The sequence below is a fragment of the Neolamprologus brichardi genome, chromosome 11 (genome assembly GCF_056152115.1).
Source record: "Neolamprologus brichardi isolate AB-2024 chromosome 11, ASM5615211v1, whole genome shotgun sequence".
In the NCBI taxonomy this organism is placed as follows: domain Eukaryota; kingdom Metazoa; phylum Chordata; class Actinopteri; order Cichliformes; family Cichlidae; genus Neolamprologus; species Neolamprologus brichardi.
The window spans coordinates 18,331,556-18,357,486 of record NC_142114.1 but is presented as its reverse complement, the minus strand read 5'-3'; the positions used below and the strand labels follow the sequence as shown (position 1 = coordinate 18,357,486).

The 25,931-nt window shown below is 42.0% G+C and overlaps 1 protein-coding gene across 2 annotated transcripts in view; it reads right to left on the bottom strand.

The window, feature by feature from the left end:
• clstn3 (calsyntenin 3) overlaps positions 1 to 25,451 on the bottom strand; it is a 30,759-nt gene extending 5,308 nt beyond the window's left edge. Inside the window, exons 1-14 of one of the 2 annotated variants that reach the window (XM_006802858.3) lie at positions 25,057 to 25,451; positions 24,120 to 24,186; positions 21,616 to 21,738; positions 20,043 to 20,253; positions 19,658 to 19,866; positions 14,539 to 14,688; positions 13,527 to 13,712; positions 13,156 to 13,443; positions 10,292 to 10,404; positions 7,643 to 7,802; positions 6,916 to 6,975; positions 6,649 to 6,797; positions 4,356 to 4,504; positions 95 to 321 (exon numbers count right to left, since the gene is read on the bottom strand). In XM_006802858.3, coding sequence (XP_006802921.1) covers positions 95 to 321; positions 4,356 to 4,504; positions 6,649 to 6,797; positions 6,916 to 6,975; positions 7,643 to 7,802; positions 10,292 to 10,404; positions 13,156 to 13,443; positions 13,527 to 13,712; positions 14,539 to 14,688; positions 19,658 to 19,866; positions 20,043 to 20,253; positions 21,616 to 21,738; positions 24,120 to 24,186 — 2,092 coding nt within the window. In that variant the 5' untranslated portion in view covers positions 25,057 to 25,451. The remainder of the gene's footprint in view (positions 1 to 94; positions 322 to 4,355; positions 4,505 to 6,648; positions 6,798 to 6,915; positions 6,976 to 7,642; positions 7,803 to 10,291; positions 10,405 to 13,155; positions 13,444 to 13,526; positions 13,713 to 14,538; positions 14,689 to 19,657; positions 19,867 to 20,042; positions 20,254 to 21,615; positions 21,739 to 24,119; positions 24,187 to 25,056) is intronic. The other variant, XM_006802859.3, reaches the window with a different exon arrangement.
• Positions 25,452 to 25,931: the final 480 nt, after the last annotated feature.

Sequence of the window (25,931 nt, the reverse complement as noted above, 5' to 3'; positions counted from 1 at the left end):
ACAATTAGCGCTTTTCAGACAGAAATGTGTGCAGACTAGAGAATCTGCTGTTGTTCTGCTCCTTAAATCAGACTAGAGACGACGGGTGACTCACCTCCACCTTCCATCCCTTGTGCAGCTGTGTTGACAGCATGAGACAGGGAACAGACGATCCGGAGTTCGGGGAAGAGAGGGACGCCGCGGGGACCTTCGAACTCAGGAGCTGGACGGGCCAGATGCGGCCCAACCCCAGACAGAGAGATCTGAGGAGCGTCAGGCTGAAGAACCACCAAGTATCCTTCGAGCTGCTTCAGGGACAGGCAGCTCTCCTCGTTGAAACATCTGGCAGGAAGTCAGAAGGGTAAGAGGGAGGTAATGTCTTTGGCGTATGCTGAATAAACCTCCACTGCTTTGGTCCAGACTCAAATATCTCTGCAGGTAGCAGCCTGATTTACAGAGGATGAATCTTAAGTTTGATGATATCTTCTCACATTTTGTGTCACCATGTGGCAGATATTTTGTATTTCAGTGAGATTTGATTCACACATTCCTGCCCATCATCCTCACAAGTTACTGGTTTTGGAGTACTCCCTCGATAACACTGTCAGACTGACACTCAACACTCTTTAAAAAATATCTAAACAGATGCATCAGATCCAGATATATTTTTGTTTTTTTATTCCACAATTTCTTTCAGCGCTACATAACACAATGCCTACATTACCCACAAGGCACCTTGACTGCCAGCAGTTCAGGTGGAGAGTCAAGGTTCCTTTACTGACATTAAACCTCCATCAGTTATTAAGTGTGCCTCGTTTTTTTTTTAGAAGTCTTCAGGCTGTTGAGCATTCAGTGAAGAGGCTGTGATTCAAATTTGTATGTAACATGACTTTGCTTCTTTTTAGTTAAATTAAATCATGCAGAGATTCAGCTGAGAATTTTCAGTCCAATAACATCAGTAATTACAAAGGTCTCAGTCACAAAGGCTGAGAGGCCGGTTGGCAACCCCTCGAAACCACCATTCGCGGGGAAAATTGTGCACTGATGGCACAACAACTTTTACTTTGAAGCTGAACATGCTCTGTTCTTGGTTTGTGTCACACTGTCAAGTTTCAGTGGTGCTTGTGAGTTTTTACAGACAAGTTGGCATTGTTCACATGATTGTGACTATCTGCTAGTGACCAAAGTAGAAGAAACCACAAACCAGCTGGGAAATACAGACTTTTGCCTACGATCTATGGTTACCAGAGGGTAAACGACCATCCCTCTAGACCTGTGCGACTGAGGCCTACCTCATGTCAAAATGATGTCGTTTATTCCCTGATGTTACAGTCACCGTAGGAGAAACAGTGACTGGAGACTGCAGCATGGCCAAAACTATTGTGAATGTGTACATTGAACTCTCGCTGGCACTGAAATAGTTTCTTTGAAGATGGGGAACAGGTCTGTGACCACGTGCAGTCAGTTGCTGTATTCAAAGAAACTTTGGTGTGTCCAAATTGCAACAAACCAGCAATAAGACAGAGTGAGTCTGCCATGAATTCTCAACTGGATGTGATCTGAAATGTAATCTTTTTGTAATATAATATTTATATCTTGCCAAATCATAACAGTTGCCTCAAGATAAAGGCCTTACAGTAATACACAGAAAACACCAACAATCAGCGTCCACCTATGAGGAAGCACTTGGTGACAGGGGGAAGGACAAACTCTCTTTTAATAGGAAATCTGCAATTGAAATACACAGAAACTCACAGTAACGCCTTTTATTCAGAGTCCAGCAGGAACCTCAGATTTGAAACAAAAAGTCAGAAATTTCTCCTCATTTTTAGACGAATGTCATTAGAAGTGAAACCAGTTCAATCGAATCCTCTGTTGAAAAGAAAAGTGTCATTAACAAGTTTTGCTCATCTGCTTTTATAAATTAGACTGCAATCATTTGCAAACCTTCTGACTCAGGTTGCCTCCATGAAGGCAACCTGTACCATTTCCCTCTGACTAAAGGAGGCTGCATGTTCACTCTATGGGCAACCAGTTGGTTTCTAGCAAAAACATTCAATGCAGTAAGAAACTACTAACGTTTCCTAGTTGCAACTGAGCCGTGCGACTGAGCCATTCAGTACAGTTTAATGGGGCAGAAGTAAAAAGTCTGCGTTTTGCTGTAATTTTTAAATATGTCACTGTGTCCTGTTTTTTTTTTTCAGGCCATAGTTGTTTCTTTTGACCATACAGTTGTGGACTTCTTACTGATCAGGGGATGTTTTTTTAAAAGTGAAATTCACAAAAAATAGCCGAGGGCCTAAGGGTTTGGGACACAACAGATGCAGACTCTAGTAGCAGGAGTTAAGACAATTTATCAGACATTGTACAGAGTATTCTTTCACTTCACTCATGCAGTAGTTCTCTCACACACCTCTAGAGAAATAAACAACAAGCTCTTTGCGCCCTGCGATAATTGTGGCTAAGAATTAGCTTTATAATTACACAAATTTAACTAAAATAAGTATTTTTTTCCTTTGCATAAAGTGTCACTATAACACCAAGATCTATTTTTTTTACTGTTTCAACTTTGCAACATTTCCATGTGCACGGTGTGAACTGATGTCTTGGGTGAACATTGGGCTTGGGCTTTCCTCGACATCAATAAAGAGTGAAGCACCATGGGAATAAAAGAAAACAGACTGTGCCACACTTTTTTCCTACTCTTAGATCTACTGTTAGTGATCACCACCTTTCTACAACACTATGTGTGCTCTGCTGCTGCACGACTGTGAATTTGTTCTCTTGTCCTGACATTTTGATCGCCTGGTGTTGAGTCACAATGATCGTGTCAAAAACATCTAAATCTACAGCTATCTCCTTCTGCTATTTCCACCACAGCCGTGTTAACTTCTGTCCGTTTGTGACACTAAAAAAAGAGCAAATGTCAAACTTCAGCGGCTCCGCTCTTACAAATTTAATTTTCCTGCCAGAAAAGAAGAGCAAATCAGATGGATGGCAGACTGATAACACATATTTATTCATCTGCGCTAAAATTCGGCATCGTATTTGAAAGGGAATTAAGCTGCACGTGTAAGTGTGTGTGTGTGTGTGTGTGTCTGTGTGTTATATTTCCGCTATCAGAGGGAGCAGCTGCTTCTATCAGCCTCTCCAGAAGGGCCTGCTGTTCAGCCATCTGGGTAACTCCTGGCCTCAAATCAGTCTAATCTTCACACACGCAATAAAACATGCTCAAGTAAAGAAAAAAATAAACAACTCCAGCACACTAAAGCAGAAACTAAGAGGGAAAAAAAATCTGTGCATGACCTTGAATCCTTGGGAATTTAAAAGCAGTTAGTTGGGGAAAATAATCTCCAGTGTGACTCTTGGTCTGATAACGATGATAATCTTATAAACATGTGTCTAAAACAGCAGCCGATAAAGACGGCAACTGCACTAGAGTTTGATCAGATGGGATTTGTCGGGAAGGACGCTATTTTGAGTATAAATTCACAATATACCACGAAGTATATGTGCCGCTCTGCCTGACTGAATTCAATTTTCATCAGCTAAAAGTGGCTGCTAAAGCCTGGGAGCTGGTTCACAGTTGTTAAGCACAGCGGAGCACTGACCCGGAAACACAGTTTGTGTGCTTTTCATCTCCGAGCCAGGTGACTCAGTATGATTAACACTGAACCGATGTGGGTTATTTTTCAGGCGGACTATGCAGGAGCTGAGCAGCGGTGTGTTGTGCATATCAATGACAACATCGACAGCAAATAGTAAAGATAACGTTTCCATTTGGGTAATTATTTAATGGCTGCTTTACAATAAAGAACAACGATTAAAATCCCCCCCAAAGATTTTGTTTACCAAAGCAGTTACTGGGTGGCTGAATGGATAAGAGAGATAAGATATTCCCTGTTATCACTTGTTTTGAGACACCTTGTTTACTACGTAATCGCCTCTTTCATCACACGTCAGTCCTTATCACGGCCGAGGCGTGGTCCACGTTTGATGAGTTCAATGTCAGAGGAGAAGGCAGCAGTGAGTGACACTTCATCTGACAAGTTCAGCTGCTCAAACTCAATTTCTGCTGTTGGGAGATTTCCAGTGTGCTGATTTACATTCCTCTCTGCCTTTGTCATCTTTCACTGCCCCTCTTTGTTTCCCACTTTTCTCCAATTCTGTTTAAATAGCACGAATGTTTTGTTTCCACTCAAAGGACAATCTGAATGTAGTCAGATAGCAAATTTGTCTTGCAGGAGGTTCCTGATTGCATCCTTGCATTTAAATTACATTCTTGCCCAGGAGTGTGAAACCAGCACGTCTTTATAACTCAGTCTTACATGTAATATTACTGAGGTTCATGCACACTCATCTTTGGGTTTTTGTACCTGAGGGAGGTGGTAAGCTTGAGCGGACGAACGCCAGGGGTGGCGAAGCGTAGAGAGTTTCTGTACGTGACCTGCTGCACTGCACGGTTAAAGCTCTCGATGTCGTCTCCTTCCAGCACTAACACAGACTGGCTGGGGTTCACATGAACCTGGAGGGTCAAAAGAGAAGGACGCTCATATTAATTTACATCAAAGCTCCCGGCAGGTATGGACCGTTCATGTTAACCCTTAAACAACAAGTCTATTTTTACTTACTAGAACGACAGAGTGGGCACATTTATGACCATTATACAACCATTGATTTGATAAAGGAACACTTTTTTATCATAATGTCATTAATTGGAAGGAAAAGGAGTGAGCCCGACTTGTGTCCAGCAGTTAAGCTGTTTTCGCCATCATTTTGGGCATTAAGTATCTGCCTCAGTGCTTCTGCAGCAGTAAATATTCACTGTAAAACAATGTAGGGATGTCAAGTGGAAAATTACAATGAAGTCAAAACGTATAATGTAACAAAAAACAAAAGAAAAGCATTTTCAGGGGTCAGAAATGGTACTACACTTTCCATTATCCTTGCAACATCAGTGGTCAGGTTCCTGTAAGTAATATGAAAGGTTGCAGGAGAAATAGAAAAATTCATGGTTGGAAATATTATGATGAAAAAAAAGTCACAATGGCACGCAGAGTCCATAAGTATCTGGAGCCTCCTTCACTTGCATCAGCATCCCTTTAGACTTTAGACAATAATGGCTGTATTTCCTAAATGAATGCAGTTCTTTTGTCAAACCACTTGATTTAAAAGTGAAAGTCTGCACTTCAATCACATGCTCATTGTTTGATTTAAACACAATGTAGTGGTGTGCAGAGGCGAAATTACAAAGGAAAAGTGTCATTGTCCAATTACTTATGCAACTAAGTGCAAATGTATTGTAGAGGACAAAAATCACACTCAGATCTTTGCTTAGGTGTCTGCAAGCTCTGCTTTCAGCATCAAAGCAAACAACATGCACATGTGTATGGTTGAGCAGTGGCTTGTTTGTAGAGTTAAGTAGCTACTCTTCCTATGGTTGACATACTACACAAATATCAATGGACCTGGTGCAAAGTATGTTTTTCTTCTACATCTTTCAGCTGCTCCCTTCGGTGTCACCACAGCACATCATCTACCTCCATCTTACCTTATCCCTGGCATCCTCCTAATTATTTAAAGCACATGTTGCTGCTTTTTAGTCTTAAAAGCTACAGAATAGAGGAGAAAATGACTGAATTCACAATTCTGCTTTAAAAGCAAAGACCATAGCATTTAAGGTGGATTATTTCTTCATAATATTCGTAGTTTCTCACGTGGCCTCTTAGGGAAATTATTTGCCCAGCCCTACTTTAGGTCAAAATCATAACTTTGGGCAGTTATTGAACATTTATCTGCTCGCGCATTACAAATATTTGGTGGTGAATGGAGCTACTAAAGCTTAAAAATCAATATGGATTATCCAACCAGCAAATACATGGTTTCAATTCTTATTGTTTTGTTTCATTTTGTCTTTAAACAGCAAAAAAGTTTAGGAGCATTGCTCAGGTGAGCTGTGATGATGCTACACCTGTGTCTTCAACCAAGCAAAAAAGACTTAAGTGTGTGCACATTAAGTGTGGGATGACCTCGTTTGCAACCTTTTTTTCTGCACCGAAGATGCCACCTGCTTAACAAACTAAACACACAAGTGTGATTTATAAAACATGATGTAACACGCTTGAATTTATACAGTATTTTTCTGGACTTACTGATGTGTTTTTTCTGTAAATGGTCGATATCCGATATCCTCAATAAGTGAACATTTGGGATTTTTATATGAGGCACTTGCAAGGATTTTGGGACTTCAGAAGCTGAAAAAGAGCTGAATTATACTGTATCGTTATTTTGATTTTATTTAAATGCAGGTCTAAAAACTTACAATAAAGATGCAGTATTTGTCTTTTATTGAAAAATTAAGATTCATCTTCCACATTTAAAGGAATTTTTTTTACAGTTTACTGTACTGTTATACGATTTATACTTTCAAGGATAATGTTGTTTATTTCCATGCAGTGTCTCTGTCATATCCCAGCTGCACTGCATATAAAGTAACCATGAACCACAAACAACCTCAGCCATCACGGCATCAGCCAAAAAAGATTTGGAGAATAAAGCGCGGCATGCTGTAGAAGAGATGTGTTTGAAATGTGGATATTAAGTGACTTTCCCAGACGGGAATAACTGGAGGTGTGTGATCTGGCAGCCTAGAGCTCCCTTAGCTGTTACCTTCATGCCAGAGCCCAAAGTCTCCAGGTCGCCAAAGTCCAGCCCCTCCCTGCATGCGTACAGGCACTCAACCACGCTGTGAGGCTCCACGCTGCCAGGACGCACCGTCACCCCAGACAACAGGCCATGGTAACTGCCAACATACTTCACTAAGGTGTGAACACACATAACATCATCCCATGAAACTTCAACTACACCAGCAATGACACAGCAAAATGGCAGACCGCACACCGTCACGCTGACAACAGTGTGAAACAAGAAGGTCACCTGAGTCTTTACCCTCTGGGATGGTGTTGTTTAGTATCTCCTTCTGCTTCTCCTCAGGCTCTGCAGGGAAAGCGGCGCAGCGGGGAGAGAGAGGGGGAAGAGAAAAACAGAAAACAATGAGGCGCTCCAAGAAATACTTTTCAGTCGAGAGGGGCTTGAAGAGCAAGCGAGAGGAAATCTGAGGGTACCAAAGATTGACAGGGAGAATAAAAAACACAGGCAGCAAGAAAACTGTTGACAATCTTCAAAAATTGCAGCATCTCCTCATTATCCGGCAGCAGCTGCTGCCACGCAGGAAACGGAGTGACTGTGTGTGTGTTTTTCACAGCTAATTGGCAGCCAGAGCTTCCCATTTTAACCAGCGGCTCGGGTGTAAGTGGCTGATGGCTGTCTGGCCTTCGTGTTGTTCTGCTGCCCTGAATAATTGATAAGTCAGTTATATTATTAGTCCTCAAAGACAAGATGCATCAAGTGAATTATAACTGAGTGAAATGAAGGGGAGAAACGGCGCGGTGTGAAACGTCTCAGAGGCCTGTCTCGAGATGTCTCACGAGGACTCGTAACTTGCCAGAAATTGCATCCTGCTATCTCTGCTGATGTTGGGTTTAAACGACATTTCAGGGATGGAGAAACGGAAACGAGGATTCAAACTGCTGCTCGCAGCTTTCAGACATGAAGTAAAGCTTTTCTTTGAGCTGAGATGAAACGCGCAGCATGTTAGTCTCACCCCAGCAGGCACCGATGAACATGCGCTGACGCGGGGCGGGGTTCGGGATGGCTCCGTTGTCGTGGATAAGGGCGGGGTCAAAGGTCACTCCATCCACGTAAAGGGTCACTGATGGGAACTGGACGCTGAGTGAAAGATGATGCCACTCGCTGTCACACACCTGTTGGAGGGAGATAACATGGAGTCAGCATGAGTAAACGTACCACTACAGCCATGGAAAAATACTACAGCCCTACAACCCTGCAGAGTTTGCATGACTTCTCCTCTCATCAAACAGCTTGGCTCAGGTATTAGCATTAAAATGTATGTGAAACAACACTCTGAAGACAAAAATGTCTCCTATTATTGTTGTAGCTGGTTCAGGAAACAGTTTTAACTAATAAAAATAAAGTAATGCTAGTAATTTGTAAAGTTTAGCTCAGTGGTTCTGAACAAAAAGCTTGGAATCGTTCAAAGGGTCACAAAATGGGGAAAGAACCGGAGTTATTATAGTTTTTTACGTTCTTATTCATTTTTATTTTTATTTCTTTTGGACAGTTTAAATTAGTTTAGTTTTATTTAGTTTCCAGAGTGTGTTTGCTTATATCAGTTTAGCTTTAGTTTAGATTTAGATTTTTTATTAGTTTCTGCGTTGGCTTTAGTCTTTATTATTTATGATGTTATTTTAAAGAAATGCCAGAGGTAAGATTTAGGAAAATCAGTACAGATATTACAACATAAACATTAATCAGTGAAAGACTGACTCGCACCCTGTTCCTAATCCTAAAACTAAGGACATTTGTTCTATACTTTTAGTTTAGTTTTCCAAATTTGCTTTTTTTTTTTTTTTTAATTTTAGTTAACCTAAATGTTTTGTCCACATCCAGCTTTACCTGTAATATCCTTGGTAGGAACATAGACTGTATAAAAAGATGGGTGCAGCCCGCTATGACATCACAAACTGGTTTGAGAGACCCTTTCTAAAACGTTAGTGCTGGTGTTGTGTTGGTTTTCTTGGATAAGAAGGAACCACATTTGGATGAGACGGTGGAGTGGTAAGTTTGAACCAGATCCATAGACTGCATGGGTTTAATACACAAACACATATACCTGCTATTTAGCACTAAATAACAGACTAATAAAACCTCACTGACTAAAACCAGGATGGACATCTTGAATTGTCTGTTATTATAATGCTTCAAAAGACACCAACAACACAAAAACAGCAGAGAGGTCCAGTTCAGGGTGATGCTTAGCAGCTACCAGCTGCAGCTGCAGCAATCTCAACCCTCATTTTAAGTCATGATTTAGTACAAAAGCTATAAAGAAATTCAGCCCTGTACATACTATGAAGGTAAAGCTGTAAGGTGAAGTTGGGCATGCTAACATGGAGTCTGTGTGGTGTGACTCGTGTTTTGTGCAGTTTCTTCTGGGGGGGGGTTTGGGTTGGTTTTCCTATATTTTTAAGCCTTGAAGGTTGCCACGTTGGTAGGAAATGAGATAAATGAAATCCGACTATGCAAATTTTCTTTGCCTTTGTGGCTGTTTTTGCCACTTATTGAATACTTGTTAAAATTCAAGTCAAAGTTTTGAGGTGAAATTTGCTTTTGGAACTTCTGAAAGTCCAATCAAGTGACAAGTTCCCCTGATAAGACATTTCCTTTTGTAAGCTGCAAGTCAAAATTATAATCCAAATGATTCTACTACTTGAGTATTTATATATATTTATAAATATACTTTCCACCACGGGTGAATTCCTGCAGACATTTGCAGTGATAAACTTTCTTTATCAGTGATGTGAAACCTGAAGGAATACAGCACACAAATGACAGGGGAATTACAAAGGCAGAGGGAGTAGGAAAGAAAGACAGGGTAATAAGATATTGAGGTCCAGACAGGGGGATTTAACAAATCTTCTCTGTATCAGCTCAGCATCCTTTAATCCATGTGACTTCAATCTGTCTGAGACTGGTGGCTTCCGTCAAAACAAACCCCGATCACCCTCCACCACGTACACCAAACCACAACCTCGCATGCATCCAGGTATACAGGTGTGCTGAAAGACCTCGCTACTTGTATTCATGTATTCTGATGCATGCTGGACTTTTAACCTCACGGGTAGCTTTATGATGAAAGATATAGATTTAGAGCCGAGAAGTATGTTGTGATACATAAAAGGTTCGTGCAGCGACACAAACATCTTCATGTACTCGGCTGAGACTGCGTTTCACCGCGGTGCTGAAAATGGAAGAAGATGCGGTGTGATCAGAACAGAAAATGAGTTCCATTTTGTTCCATTTCCTTTTTACTGGGAACGGACTGCACAAAATAGTCCGAACAGAAATTGATTTTGTAAATACGGATGACGCACATATCCTCTTCATGCATGAAACATTTAAATGATCTCGTTAGAGAAAGCCCGGGAGATGAAAGAAAAAGCCTTTTATCTAGATAAACAATAGGGTTGTCATTTCACTCGCTCTGCATATATTCTCATCTGTAAAATAGCTAAATTTCCAACGAGGGAAGGTTCTGATGTTTGACATGGCACAGACATAAAAAGTAACGACTGAATTTTCTTCAACTTCAGCTTAATTTCGAGCTTGAGATACAGAAGAAACTGTGCAACTGACAGCATCAAAGCTGAGCGTTGCACTTCCCTTCAGTTACCTGCTCCAGTTTCCACAAGAACTTGACGGGGCGAGCAGCTGAGACGTCGGGCCAGTAGAAGAGGGAGAGGCGGCAGCCGTGGACGGAGAGGGAGTAATGGGAGAAGGAGTCATCTGTGGAGCAGGAGAGCAGAAAAACAGAAGATAATTGGCGCAGGACTGTCAGAACTTCTTAAGATTATCCAGGGTTTCTTTGGGAGAATAAAGAAGAAATGGGAAGAATTACTGGTTTGCTGTGGTGTGGATTCACCAGCCAGTGGAGCGGCCAGTGATTCTGACAGTAGACGGTGCTTCATAATATGGATGTGGTGGCAAATAAGCTATATTCTAATACATGGAATCTGTATGCACATCCTCAACATGGTAGCACAGAACATTTACAGTTGGGGTAATCATTTGTTGGTCAAATACCCACTTTCTGTAGTTTTCCCTCTGCACAGTGGATTATAAATCAATCAAGATGTGATTAAAGTGCAGACTTCCAGCTTTAATTAAAGGGATTTTGCAAGAATTTGCATTAATCGTTGTTGGATGAAAATCCTTTGCAGTCTAGAACCCATGGACATCACCAAATGCTGCATTTCCTCCCTTGAGATGTTCGGCCAGATTTGGTTGCTGCTGTTTGTGGGTCTTTCTGCCTTTTGCCTTCAGTTGTTACAGTCTCTGGGTCTAAGAATCACACTTTTGAGTTTTGTGTCTTTTTTTAGATCATTTCCTGATTTGTTTCTCCGTATTTATGGTCCCAGGTTTAGGTTTCGCATTTAATTCTGTTCTTGGTTTCAGTTTGTTTTCTTGCCTCCCTGTTCCTGTGTCTGGTCTAATCCAGCCTCTGTGTTTTGTCTTGTATCCCTTTGTGTCGAGTTAGTTATAATTCCTCAGTGTTTAGCCCTTTGTTCTTGGTTTCTGTTCTGATTTAAAGTTTGTTGGTTTCTGTCCTGTCTTGTTTTATTTGTCGGCCTCGTATGTGTTCCCTGTGCTTTGTCGAGTTTTCCTCTGCGATTCAATGTGTAGTATTTTCCCGTTTTATTTTGTTAGTCCTTGGTCTCCTGTGCCCTGTGTCTAGCTTTACTTCCCGTGTCTCGTTATCCCTGATTTGTTCCTGCTGTGTCTCCCACCTGTTTACCCCTCACCTAAATGCCTTGTGTTTAAATTGTCCGTGTCTTCCTCCTGGTCCTTTGTCACATCCTTGCTCTGACATGCTCTGATGAAGAATATCAACTCATTGATATTCTTCAATAAATTGGTCATTGATGAATATAACATTTCTTTGCTTTGAGAAACTCTTTATTTGCTTTTGCAGTTTGCTTTGACTCATTATCCATTTGCACTGTGAAGTGCTGTCTGATTAGTTTTGCAGTCTGAATCTAAACGTGTACACTTGATAATTCACCCTGCTACTTCTTTCTGTGGCCACATCATCAATAAACACTAGCTGCACGATTCCACTAGCTGCCATGGATGCCCAGGCCTCCACCATGTTTAACAGATGATGCTTCTGTTTTACCATCATTCTACTACAAGTTCACCCTGGCCAACGATTTTCTTTTCAGGCTCTTTTACATGTTTTCTGGGAAAGTCTCCTCTGGCCTTCACATTCTTTTACCAGTGGTTTGCAGCTTGTATTTACATTAATGAAGGTTTCTCTTGGTTGTGGACCTTGACACTGATACAGATACCTCTTTGAGAGTTTTCATGGCTTGGTTGTTCTTCTTAACCATGAAAAAAGAAATACTGTCATCATCCACTTTCATTGGCTTCTGTGGTCTTCTGTGGTCTTTCATAACATGTCAAATTGTCGATTTAAACACTCCTAAGGCTTATTTAATCTCTCTGATTTATTTTGGCTTTTCAGCCCAGTGATGGCCTCCCTCCCTCGTACTGATATGTCTTTGGGTCTCATATTTAAAAAAAAAAAAATACAGTAAAAAGCGATAAAATACAAGGTCAATGCTTTGAATCAACTTCAGATATTATGTCTGCTTCATTTATTATGAAATAACAGGCAAACAGGCCTCACCTAGCTATGAAAAAGCTCATCAGTCAATTATCCGATGATTTTAGAGCCTCTGAAAACAGGGCACTGTGTGTAAACATGGCTGTAAAGAGTTCATGTAATACTTTTGTTAAACCCCTTGAATTTAAGCTAAAAGTCTTCGCTTTATTTGTCACATATGTACATAGAGTCTTTGTCCAACCTATTATGGATCTAAATGTATGCAATAATTAGCATATTAATTCTTGAGTAAAACACAAACACATTTATTGAACTTGTTTAAGAACAGACAAAAAATTTATAATTCCATCCTTGAGTCAAAGTGAATCTTTGTGCCATATTCCCTCAAACACTGCTAAGACATCACGCTCACGAGAATGGGACACACGGACAGGCGGACGAGGTGAAAAGAAAAAGGACCAGCCAGCTTCTGCTGCTGGTGCAGAGGCACGACGTGAGTTTACATTCAATCTGAAACTCCACCATGTTTTTCTCACCTGTGAATTTTATCAAAAAGGAAAGTTTTCTGAAAACTGCACCCATATAAAGTTACACAGCTGAAAATATTCACATTACCCATAATATTGTTCCTGGCACAATTACAGTATTTTACTCTTCTTCTGTTTTCCACTTGGCTGCACAAGCAGAGCAGTTGGAGGTTAAATGCCTCTCTCAAGAGCACCTTGATAGTAGCTTTAAACAGTTTTTTTTCAGGGCATGATTTTCCCCGAAGCTCACGTGATAAAATGGTGCCCTCTAAGGGTTTAGATGACTGAGGAGTGGATAGAAAAGTGAAGAAGCAAAACCATTTATAACCACAACATCACTCGCAGTCCGAAAGGCTAAATTAATGTGCGAGGGACAGCGCTTACCATTCCTGACGGTGCTGCAGACAATAGTCTCCTCCTCCTTGCGATTTCCTCTGGTTTGCGTGGTCGCAGGCTGGATGTTGGCACCACCTCTGCGCATCCACAGCTGGAGGGTGAAGTGGTCGCCGGATAGTGCGGACACAACCGAATCGGGCACGACAGCGACGTGGTTGGAGCCGTTGAAGGAGAAGATCAGAGATGAGTCAGAAGACGGGAGAGTGGGCAGCGCTGAAGTCCAGTTAGCGGCAGGAGATGGAGGTGGGAGCAAGTCGACTTCGCCCCTGACAGCACCTGATACAAAAAAGAGAGGTGATAGAAATAACGGATCTGATGTCAAAAGGTTAACATGTTTTCAGTCATAAACCTGAACCCACCACACAGACGTCGCACAGATCTGTCGGAGTAGCTGTCTCTGTCACAGCCTTTCCCGATGTGGCCGGTCTGGAGCTCTACGGTGGCCTGGATGTTCCACACGGTCTCTTCACAGGTCTCCAAATGCAGGCTGGGGAACAGAGGGATGCTGCCTGACCCAGGGGTGTACTCTACACGCTTGGTCCATCCTGAAAAAAAAGTATCAATACCCGCTTCACCTTTAACACCTGAGCCCTTCAGACCTTTTCTACAATCCTTTAACATCAAACGCAGACGACTCGGACATTAAATGTCTCGAACCACTGACTTCCCCTAGCACAAAGTCTGCCTGGTGTCTGATTGGGGCCATGTGAGAATTATCACGGGTAATTTGTGGAGTGATTTCCCAGCGAGGGAGTGGGCGTCATGTCTTGGCTAAACCACGATAGTGAGAATAAATATGACGCAAACATTCCCCTGCTGTGTGATACATGTGAGAGAAGGCAACCTCAGACAACTTGATTCTCCAGTTTTTCCCAGTGTTCATGTCTGAAAACCGCTTTGGGGTCAACTACTCTTATCTTTAAGGGTAACTCCAGCATGTTAAAAAGGGGAAAGTGTGTTAAATTTATACAGCTTATCTATCCCTAACGTCCTCCTTCACTACATCCATGAACCTCCTCTGTGGACTTCCTCTTTTAAACAGGAAATCTACTGTTTGAAAAATCACGTAACATTGCTGTAGTTGTATGTGTGATCTAAAAATATACTGTCACAGTTTAACTATGCAGTTACCTTCCCTTGATATTACTAAGATTCAACACCGCCTCTTTAAAACACAGTTCTTTTGATCTAAACATGCAAAGGTGATTCATCCAAGTGGCAGCCCACACACTTTCTAAATCAAAGTGAAAGTTTCATCCCCCCCATCACCACAAAAAAAAAAGGAAAAGATTAAACAACTAAAGCGCATGTGTAAAGTCTCATCGGCCTTGTTCTGGGATCAGAAAAAGAGAAGTGCGTGTGAAAAATTACCGATCCAGCCGGGTTTGCAGGACGGCTTGACCGTGACAACAACCTGAGCGTCAGCCTGAGCGCGGTTCTTCCCACAGTCGAAGGCTGTCACCCAGAAGGTGTGAACGCGCTGCCGCTTTGAATCCAAGGGCTCTGTGTTCTTAATGTTTCCTAGGAGACACAGAAAAATAATGAAACAAAAAATAAACCGGGGAAAAAAATAGAACATTAGTCACCCAACCACAAGGTTTTTGCATAACTGAAGCTCGGGTCAAATAAAGACCCATTGATAAAACCGGCACATTCCCAACAGCAGAGCCACTTGCCCTGTTAAACGCGTCATGCTTGGTGATATGAAAGCGAGGACAGATTGCACACAACAGGATAAAAAACTGAAGGGTTTTCCTGTTTTTAGAGATAAAGATGAATAAACAGCGAGTATCCGTGATAGGCTGACAGCACTCAGCATGCCAGCTGACAAACAATGCTAAGGAAAGAAGATGGTGTGACATGGTGAGAGGGAAAAACAGAGGGATGAAAGAGATAGAGGTAGAAACAGGGGCAGAATGGACAAAATGAAACAGAAAATAGACAATAAACAGCCCACAGCGTTTGAGCAAAGCTGGAACAAAAGGTTGCTGTGCTGTTGTATCAGTCTGACCCCTAAAGAAAGGAACCGCTCATCCTCGGCAAAGCCCTCCAAGTCTGGGACATTTCTGCACAGTCATACCAAAACAGGGTCCTTCTCAGTTGCCGTGACACTCTGTTAAACAGCTGCAGTTGATCCCAAACCAACCAGTCAAAGGATTCAGCCTAAAGCTCCAATATTCATTCATTTTCAAGGTTTTCATTGTTGTTCTAAACAGATTGTTTGGAGCTTTAAATCAAACAGAGACGAGAGACAGCACACAGCACGCATTCGACCGCAGGGCAGAAGATATAGATGTGAAGGAGAACGTGCTCTTTGTGGGATCATTTCACATGTAAATGTGACCAAAATCACAAGACAGCTGGTGTTTTCATCTTATTTCTTTTAATTTATGTGTATAGTGATTTTATCGGAGGACCTCATGGTTATAAAATCAAGATTTTAGCAGTGCAGAGTGGCAACATATGGCTTGTTAACAATGTAGTCTTAATAGGCACATTTGTGTCACTTTTCACAGTCTTTTCACAAACTAACAGCAGAAATAGGAAAAGTATGTGGATGAGATCAGCTTAATGTGAATTAATCTGTATTAAAACACACTATATGTGAGCACAGAAGAAACAAACAGATGTGACCGATGGCAATGAAGCACAAAAAGCAACATGGAAACACAACAACCCAAACCCAGCTCTCGCTTTTTGGACAAATCTGTGCTAAAGTTTGCACGCCTTCTCACGTCATCCCTCCGCATTACAGCTTGGACATAGCAATGGAGCATAATTAGGTCCCACGCCTGAGGAGGAAAAAGGTCTAATGGCTCTCTTAGGTTTGTTTTGCGTGAAGGTGCCTCCTCGTCGATTCTGTCTGCTGGCAAAAACTGATAAATGTGTAAATGCTTCTGTGCAGCGGGATGGTCTACCAACAAGATAAAAAATATATTTTTAATAAGCTGTCAAACCAAAAACACGAGCCTTGCTCTGTGGAGACCAAAGTTCATAACGCTGGCAATAATACATGGGGCATCAACACCAAGAATGAGAAAGCTTTGGGACTCTGTTACTCAAAATGCCTACACGTTCAGCATTTTATCACTAAAATACAACCAAATATCAGCTTTGGGTTCCTGTATTTCTGTAAGTTAAGACAGCAGCAACAACACAGCAGCTTGTTAACATATAAATAACCTTCACAGGGTAGTTAAATAATCCTAATATAAATATAATTTCCAGCTACAGAAAGACACCTTGTCAGGATTCAAACCTCCAGTTAGTGAGTATGGTTTGTGCTCTGCGTTCTTATGAATCAAAGCTAAAGGTAGCATCAGCCATATTTACTGCACAGCCTACCAAGGAAAACAAATCAGTGCCTCCAACCCAACTCCCTAAAAATCAGCTCATTCTTTTTTGTATAAGAGTTTTAGTTTATTTAATAAAGTCATCTGAAATTTGACCTTTATATTCTGATTACTTTTTAACTTTCAGGCTCTCAGAGCACATATGACAGGGTTGAAATTGTTATTGTTTCCAGCATTTCCAAACTTTATTTACTTAAAAACGTGCAGGAGGTGGTCACATGACATCCTTGGAGCCTTTAAGCTTCACTAAACCAAATCAGTTTTACACCCAGTTCAAGAAGACAAAAACTTGTTTTTGTTCAGCCATATTTAGGCATCAGTTTCATGTCATAGTTCGAAAAGCAAAACTCCAATTTAACACCAATTTAATGTCTATGACAGAGACCAATAAGCACTGGTACCCTCCATGTTTTTGAAGTGAATTCTGGTCTCATTTTAATCTGCAGTTTCAAAACAGCCTCATGTTCTAGCAGTGATTTATTTGAGTTCATGGATAATTAGTGCAACATCAAATATCCACAGGTCAAATTTATCAAATTATTAAATATTCACTTTAAGCGAAGATCAGTTTTGTACGGCAGCAGATTTCTTTTTAATTAATCCAAAAAGTCCATGGGTTTTATTATTTATTTTACAGAACATGTGCTCGCTGTATCACAATTTGCTTGTTTTTGGTGCTGTCTGGTTTACTAACTATCAAGTTTTACTATTCAAATTAACATTAGGATACACGTCTGTTTATTAGTTTCATCATTTTTTTAAATAATAATAATAGTAATTAAAACATGAGAAAGGTATTTTAAAACTCACTGACAAACCCTTATTATACAGCAGCAGTTTGCCCCAAAGTGGCACAACAGCCAAACAAATGATGGCGGAGGGAATTTAAATGCTTCTTCTCCTCTACAGTATTGTCGTCTGTATAGAGACGGTTAATTGCTTGTATTGTGTATTTGCTTAAGATATTATTTTAACAAAAATGCAGAGAAAGTTTATTTAAACAGCTCCTGAGATGACATGTTAGCACTTAGCACTTAGCACAGGGGCCTAACATGAAAGAAATGGCCAACGTTTTCCATTTGAGATGGTATCAGGATTTGGGCCCACCATCATAGCTTATACTTTTACTGAGTGTTTCTGATTTTTATAAAATCATTAAATATGAGTTCTTTGTTGGGTTGGGAAGCGTATCTGTAATCGGAAGGTCGCCGGTTCGATCCCCGGGCTCTCTGTCCTGGTCGTTGTGTCCTTGGGCAAGACACTTTACCTTACCGCCTACTGGTGTTGGCCAGAGGGGCCGATGGCGCGATATGGCTTCTGTCAGTCTGCCCCAGGGCAGCTGTGGCTACAACCGTAGCTTGCCTCCACCAGTGTGTGAATGCGAGAGTGAATGAATAGTGGCATTGTAAAGCGCTTTGGGTGCCTTGAAAAGCGCTATATAAATCCAATCCATTATTAATGCCATTATACAGAAATTACATGTGAAATATAAAAAAAGTGCAATTATATAGTAAACATTACTTTTAGAACAGATTAATATAACTGATCTGAACACTGTTACATTGTCTGAGTACAGTATATGGTACACTGAGTAAATAAACTGGACTCAGTATCATTTTCAGCAATACTCAGATCAACAAAGCAATGATTTCATGAGGTATATTTGATATAATTCAATGGTTTGAAAGGTTCAGTAAGGTTGGAAAACTGCAAACTGCTCCTTTAAATCATTGTGATCACACTGCAGTGTTGCATAAACTATTAAACAAAGTGCTTTATGTTTCAGGGAGATGAAGTTATCTTCTGCTGAGAAGCAGCGTTAGATAAGGGCTTCATATTTATAGAAACACAGAAAGGAAAATAAAATGTCTTCCATCTGAAATAAGGGTTTCTCTCTTTCTCCTAATGCGTCCTGTTAAATGTGTTACTTTGTCAGCTGTGTAATGTGTGCTTTTTGTGTCATAAATCTTTTAAATGCTGGCTGAACGACAATAAAAATGTTGGGGTACATTTCTAGGGAGGAAAATCTTACAACAGTCTTAAATCTTACTTAAGGATGTTGAATAGCTGTAAATTCAGTGTAATGTGGATTTATGTTGAAAACATATGTATCCCTGATGATATCATGCACAGGAAATCCACAATCAAACTCAAACTTCACATTTTTAAATCAGTTTAACAGAAAACCTCCAAACTCCCAGGTGACAGATTTGAAAACATTCAAACTCAGTTGTTTTTTAAATCTATCGCATAAAATAATGATCTCAATGTTTATTTCCATTTAAATATTTCCCAAATCATTAGCACTTAAGCTAATGAATGGATGTTGTGGAAACAACTCAATAATTAGGCAAAAATAGTTGATATAAAGAGTACCTGTAATTACTGAATCGCTCTTGTATGGGATCACCTCTGAGGATTTTGTCATCAAAACATATGTAATCCACTGGGACACTGAGTCCTCAGGTGTCTGGAGTACATTACGCGTTGTAGTTAGGAAAAGTTGCTTGAGGGAGGGAATAATAGTTGCGCTTGCCTTATTCATAATTTAAGGGGAAAGGTCTTTTGACTGCTGAGGACTGTGCTTATCTCTTTTTGACATCAAACAGGGCAGTAAATTTTGAGGCTCAGTTCCTGATCTCTGCAGAAAGAAAAGAAGCAAGCAAGCGGTCCTTCTTCACAGTTTTGGGGTTATACAAACCCAAATATACTCAAAAATACAATTAATAAATAGGTGGATTTTGCACAATAAGCCCCCTTTAAGCCGAACAGCTGTTGCGATGTTGATGCAGAGACAGAACAATCGTCCGCCCACACAAAGTCTATTTTAACATCTTTTGGTTTCTACCTGAGAGGAGAAGAATCATAAGTGCCTGCAAATCTTTTCACTCTGTCGCTATGCAGCAGCGTCTGGTGTGTATGTTCTCCATGTATTGAGGACATCCGGAGTTTAGCAGCTGAATACTGATCCGAATATTGAATTTTGTTATTCTATTTGAAACCAAAACCACCCAAGAAAGAGAGAAAATAAGGAAATAATATGGTGACTGGCGGGCATATTGTATTTTTCTTGGAATCAAAGGGGAAATATGGATTAGTCTGTGAGGCTCTAATTTGCAAAATGAGATTCATCTCACCGTCGTTGTCAATAGCAAAGGGCACATTGGGAGTGATGATGTCATAGAAGCAAATCTGGCTGTACTGCGGGGAGCAGTCGGCATCCAGAGCCTCCACGCGTACGATTCGGTCAAACAGACGCCCTTCTGGGACAGAGGCCTCGTAGCGGCGCTCAACAAACACGGGGGAGAACTCGTTGACGTCGTTTACGCGAACGTGCACGGTGGCCCTGAGGGAAGCAGGAGCAGGAAGACAAACACAAGTAGGGAGATTACTGGAACAACAGAAAGCAGTACTGGATGCACAGTTTTTACAATGCATAGCTAGAAGAGCCTCAAACACTGACTTTGATTATTGCTGAAAGGATTAAAAATCTGTCTAAATTAGGGGGGGTGGGGGTCTAACTTGTGGGATTTCTTGCTGTTGACTCCATCAGGTCCCTCTCCGCAGTCGTAGGCCTGGATGGTGAAGCTGTGCTCCCGCTGGCTTTCACAGTCCAGCGGCTCCTTGGACCGAACCAGACCCTCACCGGTGGAGCGGTCTAGGACCACAGCTTCAAACTGGACTGAACCGGATCCCGAGGGGCCATTATGGACCCGGAAGCCACAAATTTCACCTGGGTGAGGGAAAGGGGGGCGGTGACAGATAGTAGAATCAATGAAATTATACTGCAGTCTTTATTATAAAGAAAAAAGCATTGTCTGAATTGGGAACTCCACACTAATGCGAGGTTACATAACTAAACAGAGCGGCTTTGCATTGGCTTAGCTTTGATTGATGAGCATTGATTGGTTAAGCTTTACTCGTTATCTTTAAAGCACTCCACGCTGTGACTCCGTCATACGTTTCTAAGTGTTTGTGAACTATATTCCTCCACAGTACACCTGAGATCCTGCAGCACAGCTCTGCTGCAAATCCCCTGGTCCGGTCTAGACTGAAAATGAAGGTGATCGTGGTGTCTCTGTTCTCCGAAAAAAGCTTCACTGTTCAAATGTATCTTCCCAGCTTTGAATCTCTGCTAAAAACTGTGCACATCTCCTTCAATCAAACAGTTATTTTAATGTTTTCAGCAGCAAAAATTCAATTTAATCAACCCACTGTCAAGTTTAAATAAGTTATACTGTATAAATTAGGACAAACAGATCACATGTGATCCACAGTAGGAAGGGAAATGTCCCACAGTGCTACATTATTGAACCAACTGTGACAATTTATTGTAATATTCAGCAGATTGTAGGTCACATCATCCATCCTTACACCAGAAATGTGCCGATAACTATCTAGATATTGCTTTAAGTGGCACTTTATCTCACGCTGGGAGTCATGATCAGAATAGAATGAAACAGATTGCAGCTGCGACTCAAAATGAAGCGGATCTTCCCTGGCTGACATAAGTCGAAGGTTCGTGCGCAAACAGCTAATTTCCTCTTCATTCTTGACACGGGTCCAATAAATTTCAGGGAGCCCCTGAGTAATTTAAGTTGATCTTTTATAATTTGACTGAACATAGTTATTTCCAGGTCTGCAAGTGCAAACACGATAACCTCATTTCATCAGGCTGCAGAGGAAGAGCGCCGCTGAATGCTCCTGCAACGAAGGGTTGAATTACACTATGATGGTCTAAAAATAGTGGACTCTGTGACTGAATACATTGCTTTTAATATAGAGACCGTCTGTTGGGAAATATGGCTGGAAATGGCAGCAGTCTGACATCTCGAAGTGAAAAATGAGCACTCGTGTTTACTAGTAAAAGTTCAAGTACGTAAACTGACATAAATAAACCTCAAACTGGCCTCAGAGCTGCAGCATCAATCTGTTCATAAAATTAAAGTCACATCATTTCCAATTTGACCCAGTGAGATGATTTCGGTCCGGCTACTCGAGCAGATGATTTGACCTATTTTACCGCAGGCTTCACATCAAAAATGTTCGCATCAACTTTATGCTCTTCCATGCTTCTTATTGCAGTTGGTGTTACCAGCGTAGTGAAGTGGAGCATCTTTGTCGAGGGCAAAGAGAGGGGGATTGAGCAGCACGGTGTTGTCGTTCTCCATGACAATCCCCTGGTACTCTGTCTCGATCCATGGCTTGTGCTTATTGGCTAAACGGCACAGAGAGGAGGCTTTGGGTTAAATGGAGCAATTAGAAGGAACCAATGCATCTATTTTTAACTCTTCATTATGGGTGAGGACACGGTGAGAGTGTGCACGAGTGGGAAAAATACACGATGGATGTGAGACAGTCTGAGCACGTTCACAATCTCACAGTTCGCCCCCCAACCCCCCTTTTTTCTTCTCCATCATGGACCACCTGCCCTTGTTCATGTCAAGCACCACTCTGCACACCTTCCTGTCTGACAGTGTAATTAAAGCCAGTCAGATTTCTCCCTATCACACACACACAGAAATATACTTCTCATATCAATCACCTAAACTGACCTGCCACAGGCGCCTCACAAAAAAAAAAAAAAAACAGAGTCAGAATCAAATGCCTCAGGTTTACTCTGAATTTAACCTTTAATTGCAAATTAATTATTCATCCTGGTGCTGAATGTTCTGTGCTGAGTGATCAAAGGGCGAGTTAATGAGCCAGAAGGATGATGATTTTACACTCCAGCAAAGAGCAAAAACAAAAGCCGGAGTGCCCTCCCTCTGTTGTCCTCAATCTCTTAACACAGAGTCTGAAATCAGACACAGGCACAGGACTTTTGTTTGGCAATCACTTTGTTGTCTTCACAGTGAGTTTTCTCCATAAAGTCTGACTGGAACTAATTTTGCTGTCTCGTCTGAGAGAGGAGAGGGAACAGAGGAAAAATGCTCCTGGTTCTGAATCTGATCGCACCGCTCTCCCTTCAGAGACGGCGCCGGGGTGTCGTGTGAAAGTTTTCTGATTCTAATGTCAGTTTTAGCACAAACACAAGACGCTTTTTATTGTCGAACTTGCTTAAGAACATTGGAGGAGGTATTTCCATTTTACTTGCTATTACACTTTTTTAAAAAGCACGCCGTAATGTATTTTTCATTTAAGCCCGTCACGCTCCGTTGCGGTATCTGAAAATGAGCTCGGACTCACCAGCTATAATGGGCTTTCTGTTAAAACTGAATTTGCTTATGAGGTTTTGTTGTGCTTTAATGAAACTGCATGCAAAGACGTGACTAAAAACAGACTATTTTTAAAAAGATATGCCCGTTTCTGTCAAACCCCTTCATCTTCGGGTGTGACATTATGCTGCTTTGTCTTAAATGTTTTTGCAGTTAAGTGGTTAATAATTAATCCACATATCAAGAAATGAATCAAGAAATTAGGCAGATTATGTGACAATGAAAGTATTATTAATTGCAGCGAGAGCTACATATACTTTAATAGGAGGGTTTTATTTATTTATTTATTTATTTTTACATTTTCACAAATGTCCAAATTATATATGCATGCTTTCATTATTTAATATGACATAAAGGAAAAATTACTGAGCAAAAAAGAAGTAAGGAGCACAAATGTGAGCGTGCCAGACAGTTTGTAACACCAACTGGTTCAAACCAATTTTAGCTGGCACCAAACACATACTGAGGTTTAATACCCAGCCCTAATCAAAGACATTCATCCTCTCCTCCTCCTCTGTTTCCATGGTCCTCTGGTGTGTGTCTCTTTTTTGGTCATTTATCTCCTGCCCTCTGTCCCCTCTGCTGATCCCCCCTCCCTGCCCTCCCCTGCCCTGCCCTGCCCTGCCATAGCATTAATCTGAGCATCAGGCCTGTGGATTACATCCCGGATTACAGATTGAGAGGCAGCTCACTCCATCTCTCTTCCTTCTCTGTGTCCCCTGGCACTCCTCCCCTCTCTGTCACTCTATTGCTCCACAACATTTACCCACCCCTCCTCACCCACACACAGAAATAGCCCAGTATCTCACACTTTTCCTCTTCTCTTTTCCCTCGTGTCACCTGATCTCACGTACCACCTCTCTACACCCCCCACCCCTCGCTTATCAGCAAGGATCTTTTCGGCACGTCCTCTCCTGTCACAGCTCCTTCTCCTCTTTCTCTCCTAACACCCCCCCACCCCCACCCCACCTCCCCATCTCTCTGACACTCCATCTCCTTCAATCTCCTCGTCTTCCCTGCGTCTCCGCTCCTCTACCTTCTTCTCCTCTGACATTCTCCCTCCACGCCGCCCGTTTCATCCGCCTTTCCTTCAACACGATAATCACAGGAACAATGATGCTGAAGCAGAGTCGTGCTTTTCCAGAATGATCAATCTGCTATAGACGGGGAACAAATTTATAATTTTCTCAGAGTCACACCACAGGCGACACAGACACACCGGGTCATGAACATGTATGAGGGCTCAGACGCGCTGCTGAACGAGCGAGGCGTCGAAGCTGTAAATAAAGGAACAGTTCGGGGGCCAAAACAGCCACGGTCCTGCCTCAAAACCATCATCTCAATACTTCACAATTAACAGTCAAAAGGATGAGGAACTGACCTTTGTTGCCAATGGCAACCGAAGTCAAGCAAAGGAGGAGGAAGGAGAGAAAATTCATTCTGTCCATCTGAGGGAGCAAAGGAAAAAAAAGGAGGGGGGAGAGGGGCAACAGGGTGGGGGTGAGGAGAGAGGGGGAGGAATACAGTACATGCATCAACAACTGATCAGCAGTGAGAGGAGACAGGAACAGTAACAAGACAGAGAGACAAATCAGGCCTATCAGCTGGTGCTGCCTGTGTGTGCAAAAACATCACTGTGCAAGAGTCACGTATGTAAGACCTACACAGCAAAAAAAAAAAAAATGAGGCTACACAAGGAGGAACATGAACGATCGAGAAGCTGTTCACCATCATGAGAGTGGCGTGGTTTCAGCTTGAGAGCCCAGGATAGCCTGTGGATCACATGCATACCTGCTCAGGAGTGTGTGTCAGGAGAAAAGGTGGTGTGTGTGTGTGTGTGGCAGTGTGGGTGTTTTCCCAGGTTTTCATTGTGGATTGTTGGAGCTGAAAACCCCTCAAGGACTCATTCTTCAGATGTGGCTGCAGCTGCATTTCCCCCCCTAACCTAACCTGATATAAGAAACCTCTATTATGTTTTCACCTTCACTGCTGCAGTCCTCGAAAAGCTACAGGACAGCACAGATTAAACCAAAAAAAAAAGGAGGAGGAGGAAATATATCACAGAAGAGTCCATCTGGTCACAGGTTGTTCAAGGCTAGACACACAAACACACACATTCAGGAGCAGAAACATGCGACTATGCGACAATTTGCAGCCGATTTATATCACAGCCTGCCTGCACTGACACACATTACCACACAGCTCCGGGTACATGGCTGCCGATAGCCGTGTTCAGACATCGCATCGGGAGCCCGAGCAGGCTGAATGTCGCAGAAATGAAGGTCTGCTTGAGCAGAAACATGCAGGTCTGACATTACCGTGCTGAGTGCGGTGATGCTCCTGGTTGGTACCCTGCCTCTACGCTCGCAGCATCCGCCTCTCACGCCCCTGCCGCTCGGCACAGCACGGCAATCCCCCCGCAGGCTGCAAACGACCCAGTCCTCCAGGTGGAGACGCACACAGGCGGATGTTCTCAACAGCCCAAGACCCGGAGAGGAGGGTTTATCTCCCAGGCTGTGTGATGAGATGCGAGGAGGATGAAGACACCGATGGATGCCCTTGTTTTTTTTCTTTTTTTTTTTCGGCTCTACGGAGGAGGAACGGGACCAAAAAAAAGACGGTAGGAATATTACGCTGACGTCCCCTCCCTCTCGGCGTTTCTTAACCCGCCCACACTGCGTCCTTCTCCCTCTCCATCTCTCTCTCCGGCCCCCACCAGCTCCGTACCAGACTGCTGCTCTGGCTGTTTTTTGCTGTTGAACGCACATTGAGAGTGACTCAGACCTCAACACAGCAATCCATCTCATCACGTTTATCCCCCACTCCAAACAAATAAAAATAAAGTCCAGCAGTAGCATCATGGTTAGATGAGTAACACACGAGCTGCCCCATAGTTTTTTATTTTTTTCTGTTAAGATTTATTTTCGGATCATTAGTTTTGCCACACAAACCTCCCATGTCCACACTGCAAAATGACGTCATGTCACCCCCCTTTTGCCCCTGTAAGGCACATGAAAGCACGAACATATGAACTACAACCAGAGGTTGAAAGCAGCATTTTATTTAACATTACAAAAAAAACAAAAACACCCTCCCCATGTCCTTTGCCACATACATTTTTTTTTGTTCCTTTCTACATCTTTTAGGAGTAAGGCATGAAGAAGAAGTCTCTTGGAATAGCAGTTCACATCAA